The sequence below is a fragment of the Neofelis nebulosa genome, chromosome 9 (genome assembly GCF_028018385.1).
Source record: "Neofelis nebulosa isolate mNeoNeb1 chromosome 9, mNeoNeb1.pri, whole genome shotgun sequence".
NCBI classification, from domain to species: Eukaryota; Metazoa; Chordata; class Mammalia; order Carnivora; family Felidae; genus Neofelis; species Neofelis nebulosa.
In genome coordinates this window covers 54790337-54815158 of record NC_080790.1, presented here as the reverse complement: position 1 = coordinate 54815158, position 24822 = coordinate 54790337, and the positions used below count along the sequence as shown (strand labels likewise).

General features: G+C 42.6%; 1 protein-coding gene across 1 annotated transcript in view; it reads left to right on the top strand.

Annotated features, from left to right (window-relative positions):
• The first annotated feature begins 4650 nt into the window (after positions 1–4650).
• Positions 4651–24822, top strand: part of ARHGAP25 (Rho GTPase activating protein 25) — a 91196-nt gene continuing 71024 nt past the window's right edge. Inside the window, exon 1 of the mRNA XM_058686391.1 lies at positions 4651–5100. Coding sequence (XP_058542374.1) covers positions 5040–5100 — 61 coding nt within the window. The 5' untranslated portion in view covers positions 4651–5039. The remainder of the gene's footprint in view (positions 5101–24822) is intronic.

Below are 24822 nucleotides of genomic sequence, written 5' to 3'. Positions count from 1 at the left end.
CATGTTTCCAGGATGAATTATGATCACAAACCAAGGTTTTACTGTATTTAGTTACAAGAATATTATGAAAATTTGTATACATCTCACATGTTCAATGATACAGAGATTTGTTGAATAAATTTTGCTCTCACTGTATAATTATGGACTATGAGGCGATTAATGATGTTTTGGGAAAATAACTTAATAAGATAACTATTTATGCTTTTTTTTGGTCAAGGGAAGATAACAGCTTATTAAACAGCATATACACTAATTTTTAAACTTAAAATACATAATCATACGTTATATATATATACATAAATAGAAAGTGTAGGAGAGATGGGAGATTGAGATGGGAAAATTCTTCTTGCACATTAAATGGTAACAGTGATTTTTGTGTTCTTTATGCTTACCTAGAACTTTGAAGATAGTGCATGGACTGACTACTGTAATGGTAACATAACAATAAAAGAGACGTTTCAAAAAGCTTTCCAAAGACTGTCACCTCGGAGTGGAGTCTACTCCTTCAGCCAGTGCATCATGCCTGGGCCTAGCAGCCCTGGCAATCTCTGTCCCTGTCCCCCTCTGGCCTTACCCTGGTACATCATTTCTGGTACTTCCCTAAAAGGGTTCTGTGTTTTGGCAGCCATCTATTGTTTCATCTGCCCGGACATCCTCCTCCTGCTCCCCAACCTTGTTTTGTGCCTGGCTACTCTCTTCTGGGTCATCTCTCCTGGGAAGCTGTCCCTGACCACCCAACTGAGCCCACTATTTCCTGCTATCATCCTATCCTGTGCATGCACTATTTTTATACCGCGAACAGCACTGCCATTATGTTTACACTTCTCTCTTTCATTGACTCATTTGAGGATTAGGCCAGGATCTTAATCATCCTTGTTTACTCAGCATCCAGCCCAGCCCTGGATAAATGTTTATAGAGTGAGTGAATAAATGAATGGATGAATGAATGAATGTGTCTACTGAGCTCTGGGCTCAGGACAGTTGCATCCGAGGGTACTGTAGGTCTCTAAATGCAACATCCCCCAAACTGAGCCCACCCAGCTTCTCCTTGGGGTAACTGACTCCCCATTTGTCATTAGCAACCCTCACTCTTTTTGTGCACTCTTTGTCTTTGTGATGGGAGCTCCATCCCCCTCCAGGGACTGGAGCCAGGGCATTTGAATCTCTTTTCCTTTTGATTCTCTTTGAGAGTCTCTTTTCTTCCCACAGAAATTTCCCCAGGCAGTCAATCCCACCACCAGAATGGCTCTTGCCTCTTCTGCCTCTTTCCCTGCACACTGCTGCTGACTTCTCTCTGTCTCTCAGTGTCTCTCTCTCTCTCTCTCTGTTTCTCTTTCCCTTAGCTGGCTATCTGCCACACCCCTCTTCCCAACCCCAATAATAACTTCTAAATGGCTTCTCTTTCCTCCAGGGTAAAGTCAAAACTCTTTACCAAGACTTACCAGGGATCCAGCTGCTATCCAGCCATCTCTCCATCTCTCTTCCCTTCTACTCCTTTCATCCTTTTCAGGAGGAACCTGATGAGTTCTTTCCTTCCTCTGAGCCTCTTGCATGCTGTTTGTTTTATCTGGACGCCTCTCCCAACCCTCTTGCTTCCCTAAATCATTCATCAAACCTTAATGTAAAAGTTGTTTCCTCCAGGAAGCCTTCCTTCACTCCCCAAGTCCCTATTAGGCACCTCAGATATAAATTCCTATAGCTTCCCTCGCTTCTCCCAACATAACCCTTCTCATGCTATATCTCACTGTTCTTCTTTCTCAACAAACTGTTAGTTGAATGAAGGCAGAAACAAAGTCTGCTTGTTCATGGACATTCCTTCAATGTCCAGCAAAAATTAAGTCCTTACTCAAGAAATGGTTAATATTCAGTAAGCAAATAGATGAATGGATTTTTTTTTGCCTTTGTTTTTGCTACTGCAGATGCCGATTTACACTTTGGGACCAGACAGGACACCCATGTCTTCATTCTCTGAAGGTCAGGAAGAAGGGGAGCAGCCCTGCAGCAGACAGCTGCTCTCTAACCCTGCCCAGGCAGCTGGCTGACCCAGAGCAGGCTCCTCACAGGGAAGGCCGCTGTGTTGGGCTTTTCCAGAGGTGCTTTTCATCTGATTGCCTTTCCAAGTATTCACAACCAACTTCCCCAACAGTCATGAGTTTTTCCAAGACTTACAGGAACCTACCCTGAAGAGCAAAGGAAGTTCTCTGTATGTTTCTAAGTGCTACCTTCAAAATATTTTCAGGGTTCCTGAGCTAAAGGTCCCAGGACTGGGACTTTGGATGGTGTCAGCCTCCCTGTGAAGATGCTGCTGGGTGGGGGCTCAGGATGATTATCCATTGCCCCTCCCCTCCAAGTTAAGAAAGAAAATGAGCAGTGGTGTTAGGCAATAATGTACAGTTAGGTCTCTAAAGTCTCCAGTTGGCTGAGTCAAGTTCAAAGGAACCCAGGACCCCTGGGGAAGTTGGAGGGTAGTTGGGTAAACTGGGTTAGTGTGATGGATTGGAGTCTCGCTCAGCAAATATTCACTCCCTCTTCCCTCCCCCACCACCTCAGGGCTGTGTGTACTTCCTGCCACACTGCCTTTGGACTTGGCCACGTGATGTGTGTTGGCCAGTGGAATGTGAGCAGATGTGATGCAAGCAGAGCCTTAAACTATGTTTATGTGGTTCTTCCCTCTGAAGGCTCCTTTCATTCACAATGAGAATATGCCTGAGGTCACCACTGCTCCTTCAGCTTGGTCCCCCTGAATATAAGTTTTGGACATGTATGTCCAGTATGAGATGTTGTTAGATATCTGAGTGGAGATGTGTATGATTTGGAGTTTGGGGGTGGTCTGGGCTGAAAATCTACACTGGCATGATCAACATACATGGCATTTAAAATCTTGGGACAAGTGAACTCACCAAAGTGTGAATATGGATAGAAAAGAAGTCCACTGGATGAGTCTTGGTTTCCTCTAATATTTAGTGGTCAGAGAGATGAGAAGGAACTAGCAAGGAAACAGAGATGGAGTAGCTGGAAAGGCAGGCAGACAACCAGGCCAATGAGGGGTTCTGGGAGCCAACCGGAGAGAGGTCTCAGAGTTGGAGACAGTGATCAATGTGTCCAAAGCTGCTGGTAGGGCACTGAGCTGACATGCAGAATTGACAGTGCATTTAGTGACAGGGAGGTTGTCAACGTCCTCGATAAGACTATATTCTGTGGAATCCTGAGGGCGAAAACATCAACAGAAGGGATTCAGGAGAGAATAATAGGACAGGCATTTGCAAGTATAGACAATTCTTACCAAAGCTTTGCTTAAAAAAATGAAAGAAAGAAATGGAGTTGTAGCCAAAGGAAGAAGTGGGGTCAGGAAATATTTTTTTAAAACAAGCTTGAATGCTGCTGGGAATGATCCGAGAGAGAAGGAATTGATTCAGTAAAGATGAAGGAGTGATAACATGGTTCATCCATTGTAACTAGGAGAAGGTTGAGTGTGTGGGCTTACATGTAGGACTTAGATATAGTAGAGTGAGCTTGCAGACATTCTCTTCCAGTCGTATCGACTTTCTCAATAAAACAGGAAGTCAGGTCATCAACAGAGAATGAGCATATGGGAGGCAAAGAAGAAAATATGACAGTTATCCAGGAGGGTTGAGGAATGAATGGACCAAGGATGTATAGCTTGTGTGCTGGCTAGCAGTGACCCTTGTGAGCACTTTTACCTACTATCTGACAAAGCCCTACAACTGACATGTGATGTAAGGCCTATTATTTGCCTCATTTACAGATGAGGAAATTGAAACACAGAGTGATCAAGAAACTTGTCCAAAGTCACACATCAGGAAAGTCACACAGGATTTGAGCACAGGCAGTCTGGCTCTGGACTCAAATACTTAATCACTAGATTAAACTGACCCAGTTAAACATAAGAAAGCCTTTCACAGAACTGAAGTAAATGAAATAAAGGTTGAATTAACATTTGTGGTACAACCACCGTGTGTCAAGCTCTGTGCTAGATGCCTTCACAACTCTCTGCAGTCATGGTTGTTATCAACCTCATTTCACTGCTTGAGGACGAGGCCCAGAGAGTCAGTTGTTTGTTAAAAGCTACAGAGCTAGGAAGTGGAAGATCTGCATTTTGAACCCATGTTAGTCTGATTCTTAAACCCATACTCTATACACAATGGCAAAGAACCATTATAACATGTGAGTGGGTCTACCAGCTAAAGCTAACTTATTAGCTAAGTACATCAGAACATTTTCTGCATGAGTCTTTACCCCGAGCAGGTGGAGAACTTACTATTTAGTCCTTAGAGCAGGGAGAATTTAAAAGAAGGAGACTTGGGGCACGGTGGGGGGGGGGGGATGCAAGCTGTCTCATGGACCATTTTTAGACACCTGATCTGCTCAGTTAGGAGGAGGGCTTAGAGGTATATGGTGGGAGTCTTGGAATTTTGCATTTTTCTTTTCACCAAATAGCCTTATTTATATCACAAGAACACTCATTCTGCTCATATAAGCATTTCCAAAAACCATTTTCTCAAGAAAGTGTGCTCATAATGCACCATCTACACTGAACGGCCACCCACTTCCTCAAATGCAAGGAAGCAGACAGTTAAAAAAAAAAAAAAAAAAGCCGAGAGGCAGCAGTTGTTTACCACTACTTCGCCTCAGTGAGGCCTGAGATTCTTTTGAACAGGAGCTCTGCTTCCCATGAGGCAGAGTGAAGTATCAGCTGGGATATTTCTGGTAAAGCTGAAAAGCAGAAAAAGCCAAGTGCACACTTCAGGAAGTACCAGCCCCTGTGGGACTATTGGGGCCTTGGGGAGCCTTGGGGGGATTTGGGGGCCCTTCCCAAGTGACAGATGGATGGACCTTTCCTCTGAAAGAAAGGAGGACACACGTTGGCAAATCAACTTCAAACCCAAGCTTGCTTGTGAAGACATCATAACGGGGAACACGCCCACAAAAGCTAGAAGGAAAGATCGAAAAGGCAAGAAGGGCGGGAATCGAGACAGAGTTGTCCCTTCAAGCAGCTACTCACCTGAACCGGGCACAAAATGTCCCTGAAGTTGCCAAGAAACTGGGATTTCAACCTGAAAGTGGAGGCCGGGAAAATAGGTATGGTCACTATCTTTTTGTTGCCCTCATGGTTCTTATATGTGAGCACTCGCCATTTGCATGTTGGTGGGCAGGGAGCTTAATCTACTTAGAAATGGATCTCTCAGCAAATCTGAGTTTGGGGAAAATTTGCATTCAAACGGATGTGTTGGCTCAAAGTTCCCAAGCACCAGGAGGGGGTTCTTTTCTGTTTGGAGGTGGTGTTGGAATGGAGCCCCCCCCCCCCCCCCCCCCCCCGAGGGCTGAGGCTACAGATGGTGTACTTGAGATGGGCTAAGGCTACAGATCGCACATAAAACTTCACTGCTTGAGCTGTGAACAAACTCAGGGTGTTCTGCTTTGTGAGGCAAAATGAGCAAAAAGCAAACAGTGGAGACCGGGCTGGAACACAGAGACATCCGAAGGTGGAATAAAGACACTTTTGGTTAAAGGGACAGAATGGAACAGAATTCTTAGTGAAGTTGAGAAAAAAGAGAGATGTATTGTAGATTAATTATCTTACGGGATGCTGGCATGTTTTCTGAGATATTCTGGCCTTTAATCTATACGTCTTCTTATTAATGGTGAGGGTGACACATTGATTTTACACTGCTATATAATTGTCACCATGAGTTTCTTTATATGGGTTTCTTTTATTATTAATTATTCTTAATCGATCACAGTAATTTAGGGCAGAGCAGTGGGCTGAAAGTGATTTCCCTGTCTTTCATACTGACACCTGCACAGTGAGCTAACTTCCTTGACATTAAATATGTGGGGAGGTGTTTCTTGTGGGTTGGAAAAGTTTTGCTTGGAGCAAGGTTTAGATTTGGTCTTCTAGTGGTGGTTGATATGTTACTAAAATAAGCGGTCCAATGCAAAGTTACATAATGAAGGGTTAAAGATATAGGTCTGAGAAGAGATTTGAAAGAAAATTGAGGGTAATCAGAGAAGCCATTAATGTTGGTGTCTAGGAAGGAATTAGTGGTCCCTAATGAAGCCAGGAGCTATTGCATGCTGAGGTTGATTCTGAGAATACATAAATAAGCAAGAAATTTTTATCCTAATTACTGTTGATAACTGTGGGCAAATGTTCATGTTATCGTATGGCATAAAAATTAGTTTTTAGAAGTAAAACTTCTATGATTTTGTTCCCTTGTAAGTTCCCTTGTATGACAAGGGGTCATTCTACCATCTCACCTTCTGTGTTTGAACAGGTCTTATTCTCCCTCTGTTTAAAAGTAGGAAACACGAGATTAGTTAATAACTAAATGACTAATTGATTAAATGGTCAAATAATTTTTTCTTCAGGGACATAGGAAATTACCACATTAGAGTATACATCTGCATATTCTCAGACCTGGGATTAGATTGGGTAGGTTTCATGGTTTCTACCTATGTTTATTCAATCACGGTCACCTCAAGTGCTTGCTAAAAATGCAGGGTCCTGGGCATTATCCTAACTCGTGAAATCAGAATATCTGGAGGGAAGCTCATACACTTGCAACTTAACAAGAACCCACCACTCCATCACACCCGATGAAGAAGTCCTGCTCCAGGGGCTGTGGTCTAAGTTAGTAGACTGGAAGAGCTACGATTCATCCAACATAGAGCACAGTGTCTGGTCCTAGTGGGCACACAAGAAGCACTTGTTGACTGAGTGAATGACTGTAAGCAGATGACATTATTTAGTGTTATTTAATGAAAAAATAATAATTATTTAATGAAAAAAAAATCACATAATTACATAAATATTAAGAAGCCCTTCTCATTATCCATGCCATTTACAAGTTTGTCACCCTAAGAGATTGGACCGCAGTGAGAATAGCTTTCATGAGTGTCACATTGATAAGGATTCAGATCATAAGCTGAGTTCTCCCAGGAGAGAGAGTCACTGACTCAGCCACAGGACCACTGGTCCCCTCACCAGCATCCTGTGTCCAGAAGCAACTGTAAGAATTAGCTTAACAGTATATCAAAGAATCCCATAGCTATTAAGAAGACGTGTGGAACATGCAGCAGTGTCAGTGAAGTCAGTGACCGATCTGGGTAGTGAGGAGGAGATCAGGGTTTCTCAACTTGGATAAGATTGATATTTTGGACTGGATCATTCTTACTGATGGGGGCTCTCCTGTGCATTGTAGGATGTTAGCCAGCAGCCTTGGCCTCTACCCATTAGAAGATGGCAGTATTCTTCTACTACCACCAGTTATGACAACCAAAAATGTCCCCAGACATTGCCAGATGTCTGAGGAGAGACATCTGCCCTAGTTGAGAACCACTGGAGCGGATGATCATCAAAGGGTGGAACCCAAGTATTACCTCATGATTCACTGCCTAGGTCAATTTTAAAGAGAATTTTCCTAAGATATAACTTCAGGGGGATAAGCATTAGCATAAGGAGGATATGAGGACCAGCACTTGCTTAGGGAAATAGCAAGGCTCTGACACACGAATGTGGCCCAGGAGGGGGTCCCAGCTATTTCTTTTTGGCCAGCTGTGTTTCCAGTTTCCTGTAATTCTTGTGAGTGCTGAGCCAGGGCCAGAGTGAAAGTGAAAGTCTCTGAGAGTGGGGGAGGGGCTCTCCACTGCATTTTCAACTCAGAGAGCTGAGGTGGAGAGGGGCACTGGCTGGCAGAGCTGGTCCAAGGATCACCACCAGGGGCCTGACAGGGCTGGGAGAATGTGACCTGGGCCAAGCCGCATCTCACCTGGTGATCTTGGTGAACCACCCCTGGAGGAAAGGGGAATGAAAAGCAAACATATCTGACTTGAGGTGGAGCCCAGAGCATACATTTCTTTGATCCTTTATCATCTTCCATTTAGTTCAACAACGAAACTCATGAGAACCTTCCACTGCATTCATGCACTGTTACTCAAATATTCTACTTTCCACATATTTGTCTTTCTCATTGAATCATAAGCTTCAGAGGGTGGGTTGCAGGGCTTAGCATCTTCTCTCGCACACTGTCTGAGGGTCTGGCACATCCAGCGTGCCCAGCATGTAAAAGGGTATTGACCATCCAGGGAAAACCCCCTTCTGCCCTGTGGGTTGGGAGCGTTTAGTTGGAAGATCACCTGTGAATTTCAGGACAGCCCATATTGCATCTGGCTCAGATACATCTTGTCTTGTTTTCAGGTCCTCCAAGTCCAAACAGGAAACAGAACCTAGAGAGCTTTTGGAGCTGAGACACATAATGACAGGAATTGTGGACTGGCGGTTGTTTTAAAGTTTTTCTCCCCTTGAATTTAATGTTGGAAAAAAACTATTCAGAAACAAAATGTCATTATTCTAGTCTCCCAAGTAGTAAAATGAATAATGACAATAGTGGGGTTCCTTTTCCCCACTTGATTTTTTTTCTATTTGGTAAATCATTATTTGTCTGATATGGTTTGTCTCGTTTGGCCCTTTAGAAAATCAGAGTAAAGGGAATGAAAACATTTAGTCCTTAAGACCTCCATAAGTGGGGGTGCCTGGGTAGCTCAGCTGGTTAAGCCTCTGACTTCGGCTCAGGTTATGATCTCATGGTTTATGAGTTCGGATTCTGTGGTGACGGCTCAGAGCCTGGAGTCTGCTTCAGATTCTGTGTCTCTTTCTCTTTCTGCCCCTCCCACACTTGTGCTTTGTCTCCCCAAAATAAATAAGTGTAAAAAAAAAGACCTCTGTAACTAGACCAATTCATAAGACCTAAGGCTTTATGCAGTGGAGGTTATTTTTCTTGTTAAAAGAAGTCAGAGTTGAAAGTATAGTTTTAGATAGAGGCACTGATATAGCCACAGATACACAGAGATAGAATTAATATATAAAACGGTCCTATGAACTAATAAAAATGATAAAAGAAAATAAACAACAGGAATAGGAATTTTACAGAATAGGGATAATGCCACCAGTGAACATATGGAAATATGCTTAATCACAATAATCAGGAAATGTAAGTTAGAAGCTCAACAAACTAGTTCTCACCCACCACATTGGCTAAAAGGAAAGTCTGACAATATTAAGTCTTCTTGAACACATGGAACAATAGTAACTCTCCTACACTGAAGGTACAAACCTTTTTGAAAAACAGTTCGGCGTGTCTTAGTGAAATTGATGATGTGTAAACCCTTGGAAGCAGCCATTTCACCACCACCGAGATGATCCCCTGGAAAAGCTATTGTGCATGGAAATCAGAGAAACTATTGTGCCTATAAATAAGAATAGATGTACGTACATTCCCTAGTATATTGCCTGTAATAATAGGGGACAGGAGGCAACCCAAATGCCCATCAATAATAGATGGAAAAATAAACTGTAGTATTTTTATTATATAGTTAAATGAGATTGAATAGCAAAAACTTAATATTTGGTGGAAAAGAAAAGTCACAGAAGAGCAGAATGGGAGTTATTTATATTAAGGTTAAAGAATAATATCTGTGTCTGGCAACACTGTAAGGAAAAGTGAAGGAGTTGACTAATAAAGTCAGAGTGATGTTTACTTCCAGAGGGAAAATAAGGGAAATCCATTTGGGGAGTTTCAAAGGTACCTAACAACAGTGGTAGATACATAAGAGTTAATTTTATTATTGTATAGAAATTGAACAAAGAAATGAACATGTATATAAGCCCTCAAATATCCAGAAGGATGTACACAATTTATTAGTAGCAGTTAACTATGGGTGAAGGATGTATGGGTAAGATATACTGACCACACATATATATTATTATTACTTTTTTGTGCACTCCTTAATCCCCATCACCTCTTTCACCCATACCCCCCACCCCTGTCTCCTATGGTAACCATCAGTTTGTTCTTTATAGTTAAAAGTCTGTTTCTTAATTTGTATCTCTCTGTCTTATTTTTTCCCGTTGCTTGTTTGTTTGGTTTCTTACATTCCACATATGAGTGAAATCATATGGTATTTGTCTTTCTCTGACTGACTTATTTTGCTCAGCATTATACTCTCTAGCTCCATCTATCTTGTTGCAAATGGCAAGATTTCACTCTGTTTTATGGCTGAATTATATATATATATATATACATATATATATATATACATATATGTACATATATATATATATGCATGCCACTTCTTTTCTTCTTTATCCATTCATCAATTGATGGACATTTGGGTTGCTTCCATATCTTGGCTATTGTAAATAATGCTGCTATAAACATCGGAGTGCATGTATCCCCGTGAATTAGTGTTCTTGTATTCTTTGGGTAAATACTCAGTAGTGCAATTGCTGGATCATAAGGGAGTTCTATTTTTAACTTTTTGAGGAAACTCCATACTTCCACAGTGGCTGTACCAGTTAGCATTTCCACCAACAGAGAGCCAGGTTTACTTTTTCTTCACATCCTCACCAACACCTGTTGTTTCCTGTGTTATTGATTTTAGCCATTCTGACAGATGTGAGATGATACCTCATTGTAGTTTTGATGTGTATTTCCCTGATGATGATTGATGTTGAGCATCTTTTCATGTGTCTGTTTGCCATCTGTATGTCTTTTTTGGAAAATTGTCTGTTCATGTCTTCTGCCCATTTTAAAATTGGATTATTTGTTTTTTGTGTTTTGAGTTGTATCTGTTATTTATATATTTTGGATACTAATCCTTTATGAGATATGTCATTTGTATATATCTCCCATTCCGTAGGTTGCCTTTGGTTTTGTTGATTGTTTCCTTCACTGTGCAGATTTTTATTTTGATGTAGTCTCAATAGTTTATTTCTACTTTTGTTTCCCTTGCCTCAGGAGACATATCTAGAAAGAGGTTTCTACAGATGATGTCAAAGAGGTTACTGCCTATGTTCTCTTCCAGGATTTTTATGGTTTAAGGTCTCATATTTAGGTATTTAATTCATTTTGAATTTATTTTTGTGTATGATATGAGAAAGTGGTCCAGTTGCTTTCTTTTGCATGCTGCTGTCCAGTTTTCCCAACACTATTTGTTGAAGAGTCCGTCTTTTTCCCATTGGATATTCTTTTCTGCTTTGTTGAAGATTAATTGACCATATAATTATGGGCTTACTTTTGAGTTTTTTATTCTGTTATTCTATAATAATAATTCTATATTATATTATTCTATAATAATTATAGAATTATAATAATATAATTCTATTATATTATTCTAAATAAGACCTATGTGTCCATTGTTGTGCCAGTATCATACTGTTTTGATCACTATAGCTTTGTAGTATAACTTGAAGTATACTTGAAGTATAACTTGTAGTATAACTTGAAGTATAACTTTGTAGTATAACTTGAAGTCTGGAATTGTGACGCCTCCAACTTCGCTTTTTTTTTTTTTTTCAGGATTGCTTTGGCTATTCAGGGTCTTTTGTGGTTCTGAACAAATTTTGGGATTCTTTGTTCTAGGTCTGTGAAAGATACTGTTGGTATTTTGATAGGAATTGATTTATTATCTTATAAATATTTTCCAAGCTTCCTATAATGAGTAAGTATTAACTATGCTATTAAAAATACTTAAAGATGAAACAAATTCCATAGTGCTTGGTCAAGCATGTTGGCATAAGGTCTTACAGGTGACATGTGCTGTTTGGCCGTCCGTAGACTTCCTGCACTTCTAGACTCAGGATAGAGGGTTTTCCTGGAAGAGCTACATGGTCCCAAAGTGACTGGGGAAGCCTGCTTGAGCATATTTCTTGCTTTCTATGAACACAGAAATGCTGGTTCCCAGGTTGGAAGCCCATGGTGAGCCTGTCTATACTAGTTGGCATTCAGCTTTGGTGAACACTCTCTTTAAAATTCATTGCTAAACTTACCATGTCCTAATCTGTATCAGCCTGGGTTTGGGACCAAATGTAGTCTATTTTGCTGTGGCTGAAGCCTCTGTACTCCCTGGGTAGCTCCTGGTCCCTGATGGATAAAGATCCCCACATGTGCAGGCAGGGTCAAGGGGAATGCCATGCCTTCATCAGACAGTGAATACTGACATGAGGTGGTGTTCTTCTCAGGCCTCATACTTCGTTTATTCTTTGTTCAAGTAAAAATATTTGTCCTATGTTGTCATCTACTTACCTTTAGGCATAAAGTAAATTCTTTCTGCAAAGTGCATGCCTCCTGTTGCCCAGTGAGAGCCTCCTGGCCATTTGGGGAAAAGAGACTGATGTCATTCTAAATAGCAGCAGAGTGAGGACTGACTTGAGTGGTGACAGGAAGCCAAAATCTTGTTTTCCGCACACTCATTGACAAAGTCCTCCCTGCAGATGCCAGGCAAGGTTGATTTAGATTCTGTACTTTGTTTTTGCTTGGGAACCGAAATATACTTGGTTTGGCAGGGGTGAGCTCAGTGACTTGGTGCGTGTTCTTTGAAAATGGATCCAAAACGAGATACTCCATGGTGCTTGCATGGTATACACAGCCCAAAGTATCTTCCAATCAAGGTACTACTGCTGTGTTGGGCTCACAGTTTATAAAGCATCTACACAGAGTGTCTAGTGGGGCAACCATGTGGTGACTCCTCCTGTCTCTTCAGAGCTGGAGTGTGGTCCTGTGAATAAGGAATGTGCATAATGGGGGTTTTGGAAAGATCGGAGGAATGATCAAGAAGGATAAGTTGATGGTAATGGACCCTTCACACTCAAGATCATTTGAAAGGAAAGAAGTATAATCTCTCATGAAGCAGCACCATGGTTGGCTAACTGGATGCAAGAGAAGGGAGCGTGTGAACAGCTGAAATGCAGCTCTGGCCGTGGCCACAGTGATTAAGGCCAACAGGCAATGGTGAAGAAGCAGGGGCAACATCAGGGGACACCCATGGTCCTTGGAGACAATCCTGAATCGAGGGATTCCATCCAGGGGATGGTATGTAAATTTTGCAGAGTTCCCAGGCAGGAACTGAGATATGGAAGTTACAAAAAGAGAAAAATAATTTACATTTCTTGTTTTATGCTTTACTTGTCACCATTTTTTCTCCTTGAACATTTTTTTCCCTTGAAAGTTTTCTAAAAAACCAAAAATCACTTTACCAATATATATAATACCCATAGGTGTGGTAGCCAAATAGAAAGACAGTCCTGCTCTCTGCTCCTGCATGGCTTACAGGCTAATGGGACACAGACAAGGAGACAGTTACAAGACACCAAGACAAGTCCTGTGATGAGAACAGCTGAGGGGCCAGAGGAGTGTGGCTGTGAGTAGGAATTTTGGTCCAGCCACCTCTCCCCATCACTGCCATTCTTTTCTTTAAGGTACAGACCTGTGCTTTCTTCAGTGAGTCCCACACTTGCCCTCTTTTCTGGCTGGTTTTCTTATACATAGTTTCTGTTTCTTTGGAGAAGAAAAAAATCTTTGTAATTTTGTATGGGTCCTCCTGGTGAAGGAATTAAACTCAAGTTTTTTAGGATCTGGACCCGCTCACCTCCGCACTTGTCCCCGGCTATTTGTGCTTCCCCAGGCACGCTCACACTCCTACTCTAGACCTCAGCCCTGTCTTAGCTTTCTCAGTTCCCTGCTCTGTCACATCTGCGTGAAGCCCTCTCTACTCAGGACTCCCTTTCTATCACCCAGTTCCTACCCATGCTTTGGTCACAGCATAGACATTTTGCCCTCTAGGAGTCTCTAAGTCTGCAAATCTCTGGAAGGAGAGTAAAATAATCCCTTCTCAAGCTGTTTAAACAGAGAGGCTTATAGTTTAGACACTGTGGACTTCCTTCTAGATGAGTTCAATGAATTTTCCTCAACTTGCATATATGAGTCAACTCCACCAACATATGGCTTGGTTTTTGAACAAAGAAATTTGTCCTAATCTGAAAAATGCAACACCAATGTTCTAGGCCCTCCCTAGAGAAAATAAATTTGAATTGCCTGTAAAAAGTGGCATTGACAGAAGATTGTCTAAAGGATAAATTGTTCATTGACTTTTCTCAATAGGAGTGTAGGCGGGTAGGAGGGTGTGTGGTAGAGAAAAAAATGCCTGAGGGGTGCCTGGGTGGCTCAGTCAGTTGAGCGTCTGACTTCAGCTCAGGTCATGATCTCACAGTTCGTGGGTTTGAGCCCCACATTGGGCTCTGAAGCAGGGTCCAGGATCTGAGTCTCCCTCTCTCTCTCTCTGCCCCTCTACTGCTGTGCTCTCTCTCTCTCAAAAACAAGTAAATAAACATTTTTAAAAAAGGGTGCTTGGGCTTAAAACCCTTCTGCTAATTTGCAGTGAATCCCAGGGCAAGTAGCTTACTTATTAAATAGGATAATAATACATGTATTGAGAGGAAAAAAGTATTTTGTGTACATAACATGTTAGATGTTCAGCAAACACAAGTTTCCTTTCTTTATAGATAATCTCTTTCCAACTCCAGATCAAATTAGAGGCTGTCCTTGGACTACATTACCTTGGCACCTTCACAGAATGGACTCCCTGAGTTATGCTTTAATATTACACTCTCAGTTTTTATCTTTACTGCAGGAATGATTTCATGAAATTTGTGCCTGATTGTGTTGTAAAAATGAGAACAAGGAATGGACAATGCCATTGACTCCTAATGAAACTCTGTGAAAAAATTCTTTGAAAATTCAGTGCTTGGTAATACTTTGTCTCCTTTGAGGGACTGATGTGCTTTCTCCTTTCTGCACATTTGTGCAAGTTATTGTGTTTCTCTTTTTGTCTTGGATGCCAGGAAGCTCAGAGCTAAATTGAAGCTCAATCACAACTTTTACTTATTCAGTTAACACACTTATATTTTCCTTTGTCTTTGTTATAAATCTATGTGTTCATTGCAAATGAGTTTTCTACTTGAAAATGAAGAGCCAATTAAGTCTTTGAAGAAGGGTTAGTATAAGCAATATATTAGTACACAACTCCTCAGATAGGCTATGTTTCATACTTAGTAGTAGTAACTGGGCATTACAATTTTTTTTTTATGAAATGTATTGTCAAATTGGTTTCCATACAACACCCAGTGCTCATCCCAAAAGGTGCCCTCCTCAATACCCATCACCCAACCTCCCCTCCCTCCCACCCCCCATCAATCCTCAGTTTGTTCTCAGTTTTTAAGAGTCTCTTATGCTTTGGCTCTCTTCCACTCTAACCTCTTTTTTTTTCCCCTTCCTCTCCCCCATGGGTTTCTGTTAAGTTTCTCAGGATCCACATAAGAGTGAAACCATATGGTATCTGTCTTTCTCTGTATGGCTTATTTCACTTAGCATCACACTCTCCAGTTCCATCCACGTTGCTACAAAAAGCCATATTTCATTCTTTCTCATTGCCACGTAGTACTCCATTGTGTCTATAAACCACAGTTTCTTTATCCATTCATCAGTTGATAGACATTTAGCCTCTTTCCATAATTTGGCTATGTTGAGAGTGCTGCTATAAACATTGGGGTACATGGGCATTACAATTTTTTAAAGAATGTTCAAAGAATGGCAGTGCTGAGAATTAGTTTTTTATTCTATAAATGAAAATGCAATTCTTTTTTTTTTTTTAATTTTTTTTTTCAACGTTTTTTATTTATTTTTGGGACAGAGAGAGACAGAGCATGAACGGGGGAGGGGCAGAGAGAGAGGGAGACACAGAATCGGAAACAGGCTCCAGGCTCCGAGCCATCAGCCCAGAGCCCGACGCGGGGCTCGAACTCACGGACCACGAGATCGTGACCTGGCTGAAGTCGGACGCTTAACCGACTGCGCCACCCAGGCGCCCCTGAAAATGCAATTCTATGACCATTTATATTCTTTCCCTGGTATTGTATAAAATGATGGCATTTTCAGTGCATTGGGATCAATCATTTCTCTCATTCATTCATTTATTCATTCATTTATTCATAAAACCTTTATTTGCTGACGTCTATATGATAGGTCCTTTTCAGGGGGCGTTCTGGATGTTATACTTCTCACACTGATAACATACTCTCACCCACACCTCCATCTTTCTAAAAAAAGTGTTTTCGACTTTGGTGCCACCACATTTTCTCCATAAGCTGTGAGGTGTCAGTCACCAGGACTGTGACTGACTCAGGTGACAGCTGCTTCACTTCCTTGCTTCCTCCTTATGCTACCCACTCACTCCCAAAATGTACGCACACAGATCTTAGTTCCAGATGGGGCTGGTGATACTCTACTGCTCGAGCCCTGGCCTTCGGCTTCCAAACCATTTGTGTGCTTCCTTGTTGGTTTGGGAATTTCAAAGTGAAAGAGGAAGTGTTACAGTATGAAGATTTTAAGTCTCTGTAGAGTCATTTTCATATTTTTATTTTTAATTTTTTTTAATATGACATTTATTGTCAAATTGGTTTCCATACAACACCCAGTGCTCATCCCAAGAGGTGCCCTCCTCAATACCCCTCACCCACCCTCGCATTTTCATATTTTTAAAACAACTCTATAAAGATTCTAAAAAGAATTTTCTGACAAAGTCAGAACTAGCTATAATAAAAGGAGCCAGCTGTGTGTGTGTGTGTGTGTGTGTGTGTGTGTGTGTGTATTACGGTAGTTAGAACTCTAGGTTTGGAGTCAGACTGCCTAAATGTGAATCCCACCATCACTAATTGCTACCTATGTGACTTTGATCCTCAGTTTCTTCATCTGTAAAATGGGCACAATCATAGTGCTAAGCAATACGGTTATTGTGAGGATCATGAGGACATGATCTTTGTAAAATCCTTAACAGAATAGCAGGCATTGGTATGTGCTTCATAAATATCAGTTGTAATCATTACCACATGGGCATTACTACAGTATAGATATGATATCAACTCCTTTTAACATGTCAGTGCTGAAAGCCACAGCCAGCAGTGCTAGGGTTTTGTTTGTCTTGGTCCAGTTAAGTTCTGTATTTTCTTTAAACAAATGGTCTTTAAAACATCTGCTGATCCACTTTCCTGCCCAGTGACTGTCCCTGTCGCACAACAACTGAGCTAGGCTGTTGTTGACTAGTCATTTCTTATTTCTTACTCCTTCTCTCTCCAGCCTTTAAATGAAGAGTCCTTCCTTCATGCATACAAGTTTTATAAATTATGTTTACATAGCTTCTTCTTTCCATTTTCTTTCTTCTTTCTCTTTCTTCCTCCCTCTCTTTCTTTCTTTCTTTCTTTCTTTCTTTCTTTCTTTCTTTCTTTCTTTCTTTCTTTCTTTCTTTCTTTCTTTCTCTTTCACCATCTCTTTCCTAAATCAGGAAAGTACCTGAGTTATAACTTCCCAGGAAGCATTAATGGGGAGTTTCTGGTAAGTTTCCTGCAGAATGCCTGCTACAGAAATGTCACTGTCACTGCACTGTTGTGATTGGAGAAGTTCCTCAAACTTCCCTTACTTTGGGGAGGAAAAGAGTGACTCTGGGCTGTGCATTGCCTGAGAGACCCTCCCCCATCACTGAGGAACCACTTCCTCCAGAGCTGTTAACCTCTGTGCTGTCACATGTACCTCTGGCCACTAAAGTGAGGTTGAAAGTTGTTTGTTTGGGCCTCAGTGGAGTCAGTGTTTAATGTTTGTGATCACTTACATGTGGGTTACAGCACCAGTAGGCTAGTTTTTCCGGTGTGCTATAAGAATCCTACTATTGTGGCTTACTATTCATTTTTAGATAATTATTTTTAGATATAATTTTGAGGAACCAGCAGGACCTTTGACACGAGACTCCCATCTTCCCTTAGCCTCATTTCTGTTGTTGCAATCCAAGGGTTTTTGTGTGAGTGTGTTTTTCCCCTCTGACTATCCTTCTGCATTGTTTTCTGTGTGTTTGGTCATTTAGACTCAGAAACCTGTTTTGCTGGTGGGTGAAAAATGTCTCACCACGCACGCAGCAGAGTTATGATGATAACAGGTACAGAGTATAGTTGTCACCTCTACACCCTTCTCAGCCAAGGCCCTTTGTGCCGTGTTCTGACACTAACCTCCTTCTCTTCATTTGGTACTGACCTTTTTGTGAGCCAATCTGAGTCCCGATTTGCCTGGAACTTAGGGGTTCCTGAGATATGAGAGTCTCAGTATGAAAACCAGGAAAGACACCCTGGTCCTAGTGCTTTGTCTGAGAAAATAAAAGGTATTTTGAGAAAATACTGCCGTCGTTGTGATAGGTGCTCTGTATATCTATTGAATTGAGTTTCAGTGAGGTCACACAATTTAGGGTAAAAATGAAATTATGGGAAAACTTCTTTAAACCTTGAATTGTTCTTTTTTTTTTTTTTAATACCCGTGGTCAGAAGAACTCCTTCCAAATTCTTTCTTCAGCTTATCTGCATCTTCTATACTAGCTTCCTCTATCTGTTTTTATGAAATTTTTTATTCTGGCTCATACCTTCTCTGGAAGGATTGGAAGCCACACCTGTTAGCCAGATGGCTGAGTACTTCCTTCCAGAATCACACAGAAAATCCCTGCCCTGTGGGATCTCTATATCTGCCCCCTGGGATGGCCATTCTACTTTCTGGATTTTCTTTTTGATTCTACTCCTTCCCCCCATCACCATGGCCACACCCATCTCCTCTTGGAAGCCTTCCTGAATTGCCCAAGTAGGATTAGTCCCTCCCATTCTGTGGGATACCGCTGTATTTATTGGGCACGTATTATGTGCTGGGCACTTTACTAGGCTTAGAAGAGAAGATAAAAAAAATTAAGATCTTGACCTCAGGTAGCTGACAGTCTCCATAGGGAGACACTCAGAGGGAAGCAGAGTTCTCCCACTAAAGAGAATCAGAAGTTCCTAAGCAAAGCAACTGCAATTGTGAGATTTTAAAAAGCTGACACAAGTCTCTTTCTGTAACTACAGCTTCCTTGCCCCACTTGAACCACAGCCCCTAAATATCTAAAGGGACAAATTTTTACTTGGTAATTCAAGTCTATTCTCTCCTTCAAAAAAAAAAAAAAAAAAAAAAAAAAAAAAAAAAAAAAAAAAAAAAAAAAAAAAAAGACAAATCAAGTTTCTGATTCCAGGCTGCCATTCTGATTAACTGCCAGTAGAGGGCGCCAGCAGACAGTGTAGTTGCACTTCTATAGGTAAACTTAGTGGTTTCTATGGTTTCTGTCCAGAAAGCCTAGGGTTTAAACCAGTCTCTGGGCAGCACAATGCTGTCTTCATATCTTATCCTTCTATGGCCTGAAATGCTCAACATTATGATGAAAGCAATTAATAATTTAGTCACGTTTGTGTCTTTACAGACAAAAGATGAGGTTCCAGATAAAAAGTGTTTCTTAAAGGAGAAAAAAACGCCACAAACCAACTCAACTAAGAAGCTAGACCTGAGTGTAAGGAGGGGAAGTTCTTTAAGAACACAGCCCTTGAAGTCAGATAAGCCTGCATTTGATATCCAGCTCAGCCTTTGATCTCCTTTTTGAGTTTGGGCAAGTAGCTATAATCTCACTGTGCCTCGGTTTTCTCATCCGAAAAATGGGGGCAATAGTCCTGCCCACTTTACAGATTTGTTATAAGAATCAAATAACGTATGTACAAGTCACTTAGCAGGGTGCCTGGCAACAAACTGTTGTTTTTATTATTGGTAGTATCTCTCGTTTGATGGCCTTATCTCCAATACTTTCTCCACCTAGCTCAGCTGCTCCTAGTCACAAGTAAACTGTATCATCTCCTATAACTGTACCATCCCTGAAAGCTCACTTTCAGGCTTCCCGTGCTGTGGTGCCCAATTTGCCCACTCCAGCAATTCTCTTATCTCAGTGAGCCCCCATTCCATTGGTCCTACTACTTTTTCACTATTAATCACCCATCATGGCCTCTTTACTATAGTTTCCTCATTCTGGCAATGTGGCACTGCTGAATAGATGCCCTTGAGCCTTCTGCCTCTCTCCCACTGCTGTAACCATGGGGAAAATCCCCTAACCCTATTTAAACCCGACAACCCACTTTCTGGATGCCTGTGCGTGGGCAGCTGAACATCACTGGGGAGAATCAGACTATTGAGCTGCCTGGATTTACTTAAAAATTTTTAAAAATGTTTATTCATTTTTTGAGAGAAAGAGACAGACAGAGCGCAAGTGGGGAAAGAGCAAAGAGAGAGGGAGACACAGAATCCGAAGCAGGCCCCAGGCTCTGAGCTGTCAGCGCAGAGCCCGATGTGGGGCTTAAACCCACAAATCGTGGGATTATGACCTGAGCTGAAGTCAACGCTTAACCGATTGAGCTACCCAGGAGCCCCTGGATTTACTTAAATCTGTAACCAATCATATCAGGTGGATATTCAATAGTTCCACACAAGCCTACCACGCCTACCCAGTGAATTTACTTTCTTTTTCCCAAAACCTTTCCTTCTTTCTTTTTTTTAAAGGTTCATTTGTTTATTTTGAGAGAGAGAGAGAGAGCGAGAGCAGGTAGGGTAGGGACAGAGAAAGAGGGAGAGAGAGAGAATCCCAAGCAAACTCCACACTGTTAACACAGAGCCTGATGCAGGGCTCAAATTCATGAACCATGAGATCATGACCTGAGCTGAAATCAAGAGTCGGACGCTTACCCAACTGAGCCACCCAGGTGCCTCATCTTTTTTTTTTTTTTAATGTGTATTTATTTTTGAGAGAGAGAGAGAGAGAGGCAGAGAGAGGGAGGCACAGAATCTGATGCAGGCTCCAGGCTCTGAGCTGTCAGCACAGATCCCAGCGTGGGGCTTGAACTCATGAACCGAACTGTGAGATCTTGGCCTGAGCCAAAGTGGGACACTTCACCAACTGAGCCACCCAGGCGCCCCCCCAAAACCTTTCTTACTCTCTTCGAGGCCTTACTGCCTCGTCCTGCTTTTACCCTCACTTTTATATTTCATAGAGAAAAACATGGGCAGCTGTGTGAGAACCCCCTTCCTTTTCTACCACCGGATGCTTCAGTCCCCCCACACCTTCACCTCCAGCACTAACCCTTAGACCTGAACAAGAGGGCCCCTATCTGGAGGCCCGGATCTTGGAGAGTCCTGCTCTCATCTGGCTCCATCTGTGTCCTCCTTCATGGGGTGAGGTGCCTGGCCAACAGGACATGCCCTACTTGCTTCTAGACCGTATGGGGCCGTGAAAATCCCTACACAGTTAGCCAGAGCTGCTTCCAGAATTCGCACGAATGTTTTCCTGCCTGCCCGCCCCTCTTCCCCCCCCCCCCCCCCCACACACACAAGTGGTTGATTGCAGGGAGGCCCAGAGCAGAGCCTGCGTGTCTGCGCTGATGTATCCCTGGGCATGTGTGTGAGGCCCTCCCTGTGAGAAACAGAGCTGGGGGTGGGAGGAGAGAAAGGGCACGGGCTGCAGGACAGGGCCTCCATTTGTATTCTCAAATGTCAGGGGTGGATCTGGGCATGTCTTATTCTGCGGTAACCTAATTAAGCATCAATGCACATCACTCCACCAAGAAGGTCCTCATCAAAATAGCTAATATCTGTACCTTGGCAAGCCAAGGGTGAACCAGAATTTCACATAGCCATTTCTTCCTGGAGATGACGTCAAGTCTTCCTTGATAGCACACTCCCTGGCTTCCCTTTACCTCATTAGCCACACTTTCTGACTCTTGGTGATGGAGTCTCCTTCTCCACCAGACCTCTTAACTCCGAAGTGTCCCAAGCAGAACCAGCTACTGAGGGGCCTGGAGCATAATGCAAATGTGGAACCCCTTGTGCCAAATTATTAAGACTTTCAAGCGCGTGACAGCAGAGCATTAAACTAAGCACAGGGACGGTCTAAGTGTGGGGCCCAGACTGTACAGGCTGCATGTCTACAAACCCAGCCCTGGTCCCAGGTTTCAATTCCTTTGTCCGGTCTCTCTCCTCACTCACTGGGTGACCTCATCCCTTCCATGGCTTTAAATTCCATCTGCACTCTTCCATGTTAGCCCTACCTCTCGGCTGGGTTCTAGACTCCTTGCTACCTTTACGTGGAGGTCTCCACCTGGAGGTCCAACACAATTCATGTCCAACACAGAATTCAAGAAACTCTCTTCCCACTCTACCCCACGAAGTGCACCTACCTGAATAAAGTCTCCACCATTCACCAGGTTGCACAGGCTGAAAACCTACAGTCCTCTTCCGTCTGACTTCTTCTCTCCTATCTTGCACCTAATCCATCAGAAAAACTTTTGGATTCATTACTAAGTAATGCCTCCGATCTGATTATTTCCATTCCTCGGATACTATAAATATATCATTTCTTGCCGAATCTACTGCAATCTTTTGCTAACTAGTCTTCCTGCTCCTACTCTTGTCCTGTATCTTATATTCTCTGCACCATGGCCAGACTCAATATCTTGAAAGTAGAAATCAGGTTATGTCATGTTTTCTTTGAAACCTTCAGTATGCATGGAATGGACTTCAATCTAAGGATCCCTGGCTATGGGATCTGAACCCTGCCTCTGCCTCCCCACCCATCTACCACTCGTTGGCTTTTCTCACACTGCCCTTCAGCCACACCCACCTTCTAGTTCCTTCAACACGGGTGCTCAAAGCTACTGCATGGCCTGTCTGCTGCTCTCTCTGAAGCGTGCTCCCCCAGATCTTACCATGGTCTTTCCTCTACCCCATTCAGTTTCAGTTCAAATATTGTCTCTCTGAAGTGGTCTTTCCTGACCACAGTATCTAATATGGCCCTCCTACTCCAGTCTGTCTTTATCCCATTATCTTACTTCATTTTCTTCATAACACTTTTTATACCTGAAATGATATTTACTTGTTTGTGATCTGTGGCCTCCAGCCTCCACTAGACTGTAAGCTTTTTGTAGGCAGAGCTTCATTTGTTTTGTTCCCTTTTACATTACCACTGCCAAGAACAGCACCTGACATACAACAGGTGATCAAGGGATGTTTGTGGAATACCTGGGGACTGGCCTGTGGCCAGCTTTCTTCCATCCAGTGAAATGAAGAAAGTTAAAATATGACTAATGCGTGTTTTTTTTCTGCTCTTATTATTGTTGAGCAGCAATTTGATCCAGAGAGACAATTTTGATTTTCTTGTGGAGAAAGAAGTAGGACTTCTGGTGTCTAAATCTAACTTGGAAAGCGTGTGGGTGACTGAGCATTCATCTATTCTTGAGAGAGATCACAGGGCTCAGACTGCTGAATAGGGTCACAAGGGATACTTCTTGCCCCTATGATCAATCTTCTTGATGACTGGTTCTATAGAGTGGCCAACAGATTCCTTTACCTCTGACTCAGGGGGCCGGGGAGCCATGTTCAGTAGTCTGCTTCCTTCCCTCTTCTCTTTAACTGGACGCCAGTTCTCCTCTTTAGCATCCAGGGAGCTCCTAACTCATGCACAAGGCAGCTGTACTCAGGAAATGCAAATATTAAAGCTATGCATTGGTGTTGTCATACAGTCAGTTAGTACAGGTTGAGCTAAGGGGTGAGGATGAGCAAGGGAAATGAGGAAAGGAAGGAAGAGAGTCGGAGAGAGGTTCTAGTCTCCTATAATAACCCCAAGGAGCACTTCTGTGGGTCCTTCAAATGACAGAATCATCAGTCCAGTGGCCTTCATTCTAGTCATCTCTCTCCATGCACCCCCTGCTCTACAATTGGCCGAGATGCCCTCCTCAAGGCTGGCTGTGCAGACACTTGACTTGTGCAGTTGCACATGGCCCCATGCTCAGAAGAGTCCCAAATGTGCTTTAATGCTCTGTTGTTGCTGTCTCGAAAGTCAGTAATTTTTGAACAAGGGGCTTCACATTTTCATTTTGCACTGGGCCCTGCAAATTATACAGCTGACATTATTCCACTGTTTAATCTGGGAAGTGGGTCCTCTGTGAGCCCACTTCTGACCTTAGGACATCTTCCTCCCCCGAGTAGTGTCCATCAGTCTATTCATTCTACCTCCTGACTGTACTGCAAATCTGCCCACTTATATTCTCTCCATTCCAGGCCCAGATGATACTGCAGGCCTCCTAGCCATTGTTCAGCCTCTGGTTTTCACAGTCTTGAACTCGTTCTCTGTGAGCTCCCCAGCGCCTCTTGTGCCAATAGTGTCACTGATCACAGCAAAGCTCCCCAGGGCTCAAGGGAACCATGCACAGGTGACATCTGGCTCTGGAGTGGAAGGTCCCTACACCTCCTGTAAATCACTGCTCCTCAAACTTGGCTGCTTGCTGGAATTGCTGGGGGGGGGGTCTTTAAAAATTCTGCTGCCTAGTTCCCTTCCAGAGATACCAATTTAAGTGACAGAGTGTGGTCTATGTATTTGGACTATTTATTATAAGCTCCTAAGTGACTAGCTACATAGCAAAGTTTGGGATCTACTGCCATGAGTGCTTCCAAAGTGCAGGGCCGGCTGACACTTCACCTGCTCTAAGCACACATTGCCTGGGGAGGGTTCTAGAAGGACTTGCTTTTGGAATAGTATTACAGACTCCAAAAATTGTAGGCCACTTCTCTTTCCATGATTTTCACTTGTACACAGTGTCTCTTCTATCCCCACAGGGAATAAGGAATGCTCATCCTCAGTCAGAGCACAGAGGTGGGGGGCTGACTGACTCATGCCCACCTGGGTGACTTGGGGTGCTGGCCTAGCCCCAGCCACTCTTCCCACTCCCAGCAGCCTTGCTGTTGCTCTGCCAGGGACTCTGGACAGAAACCAGAGGGAATGGGAACAGCCAGGAGAAACTCAGGTATGTCAACGGGGACCCAATGTGAAGGGCGAAAAGGAAAGGTGGAGGATACATAGTGTGAGTAAATATGGCTGAAGAGTCCTATGGGCGTTTGGCACATTCTAGAAGACAGTGAGGGGCTTTAGATCCTTAAATTAGCATAGATTTAGCCCCTGACATTTTCCACTTCTGTTCCAAATGACTTCAGAGTGGCTTATGATTATACATTTAATACCCAACTAACATCCTTATCAGGCCTG